Source organism: Oncorhynchus nerka, linkage group LG10, assembly GCF_034236695.1.
Source record: "Oncorhynchus nerka isolate Pitt River linkage group LG10, Oner_Uvic_2.0, whole genome shotgun sequence".
Classification (NCBI taxonomy): Eukaryota; Metazoa; Chordata; class Actinopteri; order Salmoniformes; family Salmonidae; genus Oncorhynchus; species Oncorhynchus nerka.
In genome coordinates this window covers 34,423,886-34,432,325 of record NC_088405.1, presented here as the reverse complement: position 1 = coordinate 34,432,325, position 8,440 = coordinate 34,423,886, and the positions used below count along the sequence as shown (strand labels likewise).

The window sequence follows — 8,440 nt, the reverse complement described above, 5'->3', positions numbered from 1 at the left end:
GTATTGCCAATTTAGTGACGTTGTCGCTATATTTAGTGAGGAGCTTGGGCTGCATTTCGCAGTCACCACGTCCAGTGAACACTGCTACATGGCTGAGGTTGTATACTCCATGTACAGTGATCCTCAAAACATATTGTATCTGACTTTTTTGAAGTCCGTGCTGGGTGAGGTACAGTTGGCCATCAAGGCTTTTGAGGGAGAGCAAGTAGATCTTCTTAAGCAACTTGACAGCTTGGTTAGCCTGATCAAGTCTGTGAGCAGCAGGGTGCTGAATCCACTGGCAAATGTTGATGTACTCAAAGGGTGATGTACTCAAAGGGCCAATAGATGGATACATCAGTCCCAAACCGTACATTGGTTACCTTTTTGAGTCAAAGGCTGCTGAGCTCCACTCCGCCCGAGAAATAAAACAATGTCCGAAAGCGGTGTGCAGCCTTCACCATCTCCCTCACTATGGAGTTGAGGGTGAGACTGCCGGACAACATCGAAGCATTACAGTACATGCCAGTTTTCAGTGTGGAGGAAACTCTAAAGCACAATAAGAGCCCTGGAGAAATAGAAAAAAATAGTCAAGCTCCTTGGCTACTCCCCTGCAGAGATAGACAAGATTGTCCAGCGCGCCATCCATCTTAGTAAATGGAATGAGACAAAAAACACACTGGGGTTCTGGAGTGAGATTTGGAAGTTCAGGGATGCATCTGATATCAACCTGTTTCAATAACTTGCCATGGCTTCTGTGTCTGTGTTGTCCTTGCCACACTCGAATGCTGAAGTCGAGAGAGTATTCATCCATATGAGTGTGTGTGTGGAGGGGGGTCTGGGGAAGAAAAAAAATATTAACCTGAATTAGGGCCAGACTAGTTACCGTAATTTTTTCTAATGTCTCTTTTTGGTCCATTTAGATTGTTAATGTAGATTGGATACAATTTATTTTTTAAATGTTACGTTTTACTGTGACTTGTTGTAGGCTCCTAAGTGGACCATAAGGTTAAAAACCAAACCAAATTAAGAAAACTAAACTAAAATAATAATACAACTCCGCCAGTGTGTCTGTTTTGGGTCACTTTTGCCGGTCCCAAGGCTAGATAAAGGAGGAGGGTTTGAATTGTGACATAAAAAAACAAGAATGACAGAAGTTCATTTGTAGTTCTAAATATATTTAAGGTATTTTTTAACTTACTTTTTGTCTCTCCCACGATGTTATTCCTCTCTCCTACAGCATTCATCACATTTACATGCACATTGCCAATTATGCAAATGAGGCGACTTCGTCATGTAGCGACTTTTAGGACAGCCAATAGCTACTTTCCTTACTGAGGCAAAACACTGAGAGAAGACGGGAAACCACGCTGGAAAGTAACGACGACGAAGCGGTTGTAGCATACATTTTGGTAAGTTAATTATATACGATGTGTTATTATAGTTACAATATGTAAATTAAAGTTGAGTTTGAGTGGTGCCGATATTGTATTTGATTTAAGTAGAAACTATGGTAGTTCGTGTCAACTAGATTTGATAGAGAGTCGCTGAATAACGGCATTTGGTTAATCATTTCGGAGTGGACATTTTTGTAATTCTTTTTCTCGGGGAGTTATCAATATTTCATTCTAAATCTATATTGCCACGGTTCCGAGGCACAGGGTATAAGGTACAGAGCGTGTTCTTGAATTGCGAATGAATTCTATGTCAGCCTGTTTAAAGGTAACGTTAAGCAATTTAACTGTTATGGCTAAGCCGGTCACTGACTCGCTACGATATGTCAAGGTGTGAAATGTTACAATATTCTGATGTAAATGCAGCAGATGAAGACTGTCATTAAATGTTCCTGTGTAAACTGCAAAGTCATTGTTGTCTTGTATATAACGGGTGGGTCTAATGCTGATTGGTTTAAACTGCATGCCATCCGGTGTCTATTGCACAAATGACCACCAGCTAAATATGACGTTTAAAATGCCTAATTACTCTGTTCCATCTGACTGCGTAATCCACTGTCTCATTAGCCCAGACAGTGAATTTATATACTTGTTCGCCACAATTAAAAAGCATCTAGACATTATCTCACATTTCTTTTAGACTAACATTTTGTTTTCAACGGCAAAGATTTGTATAAAGCTTGTGTCTCCGACATTTGCAACCTTGTTTCAATATTCAAATTCGATCTCCATCTGTCCCATAGTAATGAATCTTTCGGGATGAGACGGGCATGTATCGAAATCATACATTAGCATAATTGTTATGATTATATATTACATTACACAAAGAACAATCAATAGAAAACGGGTCTAACGAAACGGAGTGCAGCTAGTTTGAAGTGGTCGTGCTAGGCTAGCGCCTCTGAACGAGAGTGTCCTGACGAGAACTAATTTTCTATGCCAGGTAAAGTCGGCCATCAATAGCTCATTGTTATGGATTTATCCAAATAAATGTGTTACGATTTGTATTTGCATTTATTTATCAAGTTTTTTTTGTCAGCCCTATCGGTGTAGGCCAATATTTTATTTTCAATATTTTCACTCCATATTTTCTGAATGTACAAAACATTAAGAACACCTGCTCGGTCCATGACACTGACTGACAAGATGAATCCAGGTGAAAGCTATGATCCCTTATTGATGTCACTTGTTAAATCCACTTCAATCAGTGTAGATGAAAGGGAGTAGACAGGTTAAAGAGATTTTTAAGCCTTTGAGTCTTGGATTGTGTATGAGGGGTGCAACTCAATAGTATGAAGGTGCTCTTAATGTTTTTGTGTGTAATTTGTTATTTCTGAGAGTACTTTGACTCTTGTAAGATCACAATACTCCCTACATTTCTTTCACACCAGAAATGTTTTAAAGTTTTCATTACCATTTTACCCCTATCGTCATAGCCTACAGACAATGGGCAGCCAGGTATCTGTAGACAATGTTCATGTTGTGGTGGTTGGCGGGGGTTTCGGTGGCACCGCCGCCGCACAACAGCTCAAATCCAGGGGGATACCATTCACCCTCATTGACCTCCGTGACGCCTTTCATCACAATGTGGCTGCCCTCCGTGCCTCTGTTCAGAGTGGTGAGAACCTTTGACCCATTGGAAATTGTAACATCACTGATCTAACAATTCCCACTTAAAGAACCTTTGACATTTCTAGTTACTTTCTCACAGGCTTTGCCCAGCAGACCTTCATCCCATATTTGAAGACGTTTGGAGAGAATTTCCTTCAGGGGCGAGTCATATGGGTGGACCCAGTGTCACAGACTGTAGCGTTGGATGGAGGAAAGGTACAGTAGACTGTATGGGCATGCTGGGGTTTATTATGTAATGTCGCTTTCTCTAGTCAGCTCTAGATGCTGAATATTAACTCTGCTTTGTGTTCTTGGTGTACTCTCCATACTTAGGCATATGCAGTGTGCTGTCCAAAGCAGACCGCTTCTGACAGGCTGGAGATGTGACAGTTTGTTCCTGTAATTTGACTGTGTCATTGATGTCTTACACCACAGGAAGTTCATTACTCACACCTTATACTGTGCACTGGCACAGACGGCCCTTTCCCGGGGAAGTACAACATGGTGGCCTCCTATCAGACAGCCATCCAGAAGTATGAGGACATTGTGAAGGAGGTACATTTTCATGGAAGTGCATTCCCAGGGCTGGTTTGTTGGTCCTGACTTAACGTTCATGTTTGATCTGCACTGAACAAAATATAAATGCAACATTTTAAATTATTTTAGAGTTCCAGTTTATATAAGGAAATCAGTCAATGTAAAGGAATTCATCAGGCCCTAATCTATGGATTTCACATGACTGGGAATACAGATCTGTTCAGATCAGGTACCTTACAAAAAAAAGGTAGAGGTGTGGATCAGAAAAACATCCCAAACATGCTCAATGGGTGACATGTCTGAGTATGCAGGCCATGAAAGAACTGGGTCATTTTCAGCTTCCAGGAATTGTGTACAGATCCTTACATTATCATGCTGAAACATGAGGTGATGGCGGTGGATGAACGACGAGCCTGAGACTGTTTGACAGTTTGTGCAGAAATTCTTCATTGTGCAAACCTACAGTTTCATCAGCTGTCCGGGTGGCTGGTCTCAGACGACCCTGCAGGTGAAGAAGCCGGATGTGGAGGTCCTGGGCTGGTGTGGTTACACTTCGTGTGTGGTTGTGAGGCCAGTTGGACGTACTGGCAAATTCTCTAAAATGATTTTAGCGACTGAAACCTCTCGTTTCGCCTCTTTCTCTATAGTTTACACATACCAAGCCACTACCTCTTACGCCAACAAAGTTGAGATCACATCTTCCTCACTGACAAAGAGGTTTCAACTTGCTGTTTGTGAGGTTTGGTCTAACATAATCTGTCATATGGACAAACACATTGAGACATTATTTTATTTAAATACTTGGTGGTTCGAGCCCTGAATGCTGATTGGCTGATAGCCATGGTATGTCAGACCGTATACCACAGGTATGACAAAACATTTATTTTTACTGCTCTAATTATGTTGGTAGCCAGTTTATAATAGCCATAAGGCACCTCTGGGGTTTGGGATATATGAACAATATGCCACGGCTAAGGGCTGTGTCCAGGCAGTCAGTGTTGCGTTGTGCATAAGAACAGCCCTTACCCGTAGTATATTGGCCATATACCACACCCCACTTGTGCCTTATTGCTTCAGTAGTAGAGAAGTTCACTTTTCTAACAATACCCTTTTTATATCTCTACTACTCAAATTGCGAGCAGAGCAGACACCACTAAAATGAGAGTATCAATGAACATTGATTCTGGATAATTAACACTCAGTTTGTCGCGTGTGGCATTGGGGTACCACTAGTGGCATTTGAGCCAAATACTTTTATACTAGCTGCCTAGTCTGTGTTTTATAAATAAGCATGAACACAATTATAAACTCAACAAAAAAATAAACGTCCTCTCACTGTCAACTGTTTATTTTCAGCAAAGTTGACATGTATAAATATTTGTATGAACATAACAAGATTCAACAACTGACACAAACTGAACAAGTTCCATAAACGTGACTAACATAAATGGAATGTGTCCCTGAACAAAGGGGGGGGGGGGGGGGGGGTCAAAATAAAAAATAAGACAGTATCTGCATTAAGTACTGCAGTGCATCTCCTCATAGACTGCACCAGATTTTCCAGTTCTTGCTGTGAGATGTTACCCCACTCTTTCACCAAGGCACCTGCAAGTTCCTGGACATTTCTGGGGGGGGGGGGAATGGCCCTAGCCCTCACCCTCTGATCCAACAGGTCCCCGATGTGCTCAATGGGATTGAGATCCGGGCTCTTCGCTGGTCATGGCAGAACACTGACATTCCTGTGGAAATCACTCACAGAATTGCTGGTGGCATTGTCATGCTGGAGTGTCATGTCAGATTGAGCCTACAATGTAGAAAACTGGTACTGTATGACTGGTACTGAATATTGTGAATCTCCCATCAGTAGAAAAAAAGGAAACTTAGGCAATATCGCACAGCCCTAGTTGGTGGTTTATGGTAGAGAAATTAACATTCAATTCTCTGGCAATGGCTCCTGGACATTACTAGAGTCAGCATGCCAATTGCGTGCTCCCTCAACTTTGAAACATCTGTGGCATTGTGACAACTGCACAAGGTGTACCTGTGTAATCATGCTGTTTAATCAGCTTCTTAATATGCCACACCTGTCCGATGGATGGTTTATCTTGGCAAAGGAGAAATGCTCCCTAACGGGGATGTAAACACATTTGTGCACAAAATGAGAGAAATAAGCATTTTGTGTGAAATTTCAGGGATCTTGTTGTCAGCTCATGAAACATCGGACCAACCCTTTACATGTTGCATTTATATTTTTGTTCAGTGTATTTTGAAATACATTTGACAGTTGTACCCACGTTCATGTGTTATGAAAATATTAGTAAATGACAGGTGTTTGTTTTCTCCCTGCTGTTGGTCAGGTCCAGGCCGCAGGTTCGGTTCTTGTGGTAGGTGGTGGATCCACTGGTGTAGAGATGGCTGCAGAGATCAAAACAGAATATCCAGACAAGAAGGTAATAATATCCTACATCCCTTTGTTATTCACACCTCTGAGAGACTTGTGGTTGGAGCACAACTAATGGAGCTTGCCCTCCATTCTCAAACACCTCCATGTTTCCAGGTGATCCTGATCCATTCCCGTGTTGGCCTAGCCGACCCAGAGCTGCTGCCCAGTGTCAGGCAACAGGCTAAGGAGGTGCTGCTGGAGAAAGGGGTGGAGCTGCTACTGGGTAAGAGGTTATGTCTGGCTGAGGAAATGTTAGTCAGGGTGACTCAGCATCACCAGTCAGTGAAAATGCAGTTTTGATTATGGCATGTTCAGCAGACAGAGAATGTCCAAGAGAGCTCATGTGTGTGCAGAGGGTGATTGCCTCCCTTCCTCATCATTAGATGTTGAATTAGGATATCTGTTGTGACTGACACAAACAGTAAATGCCTAGAGTACTTTTCTTTGATCATCTGTTTCATGCTAAACACTTAGTATAATTATTATCTCAGTGCAATTCACCTGCTGTTATGTAATTAACTTTCACACTGTGGCCTCACTTTTCCATCTGACTCTAGGGCAGAAAGTTTCTAACCTGTCTCTACTGGAGCTCAATGTGACCAACAAGAACATGGTTATCATGACAGACAAGGATACAGAGATCACTGCAGACCTCGTCATCTGCTGCACAGGCATGAAGATTAACTCTGATGCCTATAGCTCCAGCCTGAGTGAGTTGTCTGTCTTGTCCACTAGGTGGAGGGATTATGCTGCTGTTTTTTTTACACAAACTGTTGAGGTTATCAAGAATGGTCCAATACCCAAAGGAAATCCAACCAACTTTACAGAACTCAATATTAGGAAGGTGACCAGACCGCATGCGCCATCGCACGCATGTTGATTTTTGTCCCCACACCAGAAGCGATCAGGACACGCAGGTTGAAATACCAAATCAACTCTGAACCAACTATATTAATTTGGGGACAGGTCAAAAAGCAATAAACATTTATGGCAATTTAGCTAGCTGGGAAGCTAGCTAGCTTGCTGTTGCTAGATAATTTGTCCTGGGATATAAACATTGGGTTGTTATTTTACCTGAAATGCACAAGGTACTCTACTCTGACAATTAATCCACAGATAAAAGGGTAAAAAAAATTGTATATTGTAATTTCTCCTTCAGGCTTCTTCTTTTGACTTGATATGACGGTTGGCAACCAACTTTAAGCTACATTACCACTACCGACTGGAGTGTGGACCTCGGTTCATCTTTCAATCACCCATGGGTATATGCTCATAAAAAAACAATTTTGGAGATGGGAGAGGCGGGACTTGCAGTGAGTCACAAATAGAAGAGATCTCTATTTTAGCGCCTGGCTACGCACACGACGCGAGCTATGTGGTCAGCATGTTAGTACAGTAGTCTAAACACGATCTACATGCATTTACTAAGTTTCTCTGTTTATATTTCAGATGGATGCCTAGCAGAGAATGGGTCCCTGAAAGTGAATGTGCACCTGCAGGTGGAGGGCTATGACAATGTGTACGCTGTTGGGGACTGTGCTAATGTTAACGAGCCTAAGATGGCGTACCATGCAGGTCTCCACGCTGGGGTTGCTGTTGCCAACATCACCAACAGTCTGATGGGGAAGCACCTGGAATCTTATCACCCAGGTAATTGAGACTGTCTCCTCTCTCCTGTAAACCCTACTTCTGTCAATGTTATAGTTTTGACCTTGATCTCTGACTATAGAACATTCTATCATGGGTATATGTCCACATGTCTTCCTGACAGGGAGTGTGACCATGTTGTTAGCCATGGGCCATAATGATGGAGTGGGCCAGTTCAATGGGCTGAGGCTTCCCCGTTGCCTTGTAACCCAGGTCAAGAGCAAGAACCTACTACTGTGGAAAAGCTGGAAGGAAATGGGTCAGGAAGCTCCTTAACGTGTGCCATACAGAACATTGTGGAGCGAAGACATGCGTTTGCCAGCACCGCCTTGAGAGTGCCTTACTCAGGTGACAGCTTGCAGAAGTTTTGGCGTTCTGACATGACTATTGATATGAGACCATATATTTGTAAAATATTTCTACGCAATGTGATGCAAACTTTGTACAATGTCCATTTTTGCCAATGAATGTTAATGTATGTCTTGATTAAAAAAAATTAAAAAATCTGAATTTCATGGTTAAATATATTTCTGTAATTTGATACAATTTCAAGAGCAACTGAGCTGAACTCGCCGCTTGTTTTTCTGCTGCTCATTATGAAAAACCAGATTTGAGCCTTGGGGGTGCGATGTGGGTTTGTTTTATCGTACCCTGAAAGTTACTGTACATCTAGCGTAGGTGTTAGGTCCAGCAGTTCAAGTTAAAAATAAAAAAAAGTGAATGAGAACTAGTCTGTGCACTGCAGACAGTATTGAGTCCGCTGCAGCTG

The 8,440-nt window shown here is 42.1% G+C and overlaps 1 protein-coding gene across 1 annotated transcript; it reads left to right on the top strand.

The window, feature by feature from the left end:
- Window positions 1-1,286: 1,286 nt before the first annotated feature.
- aifm2 (apoptosis inducing factor mitochondria associated 2) lies at window positions 1,287-8,181 on the top strand. The gene is made up of 9 exons (XM_029669639.2): window positions 1,287-1,391; window positions 2,870-3,051; window positions 3,145-3,260; window positions 3,480-3,599; window positions 5,939-6,031; window positions 6,139-6,247; window positions 6,582-6,734; window positions 7,474-7,674; window positions 7,796-8,181. The coding sequence occupies exons 2-9, from the start codon at window positions 2,880-2,882 to the stop codon at window positions 7,945-7,947; spliced, it is 1,116 nt and encodes a 371-aa protein (XP_029525499.1). The 5' UTR covers window positions 1,287-1,391; window positions 2,870-2,879; the 3' UTR covers window positions 7,948-8,181.
- Window positions 8,182-8,440: the final 259 nt, after the last annotated feature.

Excerpts from the sequence above, each read along its gene's own strand:
- aifm2 (XM_029669639.2), top strand. The coding sequence starts at position 2,880 with ATGGGCAGCCAGGTATCTGTAGACAATGTTCATGTTGTGGTGGTTGGC. Across the intron at positions 3,261-3,479 it reads TAGCGTTGGATGGAGGAAAG|GAAGTTCATTACTCACACCT; the intron begins GTACAGTAGACT and ends CTTACACCACAG. Across the intron at positions 3,600-5,938 it reads ATGAGGACATTGTGAAGGAG|GTCCAGGCCGCAGGTTCGGT; the intron begins GTACATTTTCAT and ends GCTGTTGGTCAG.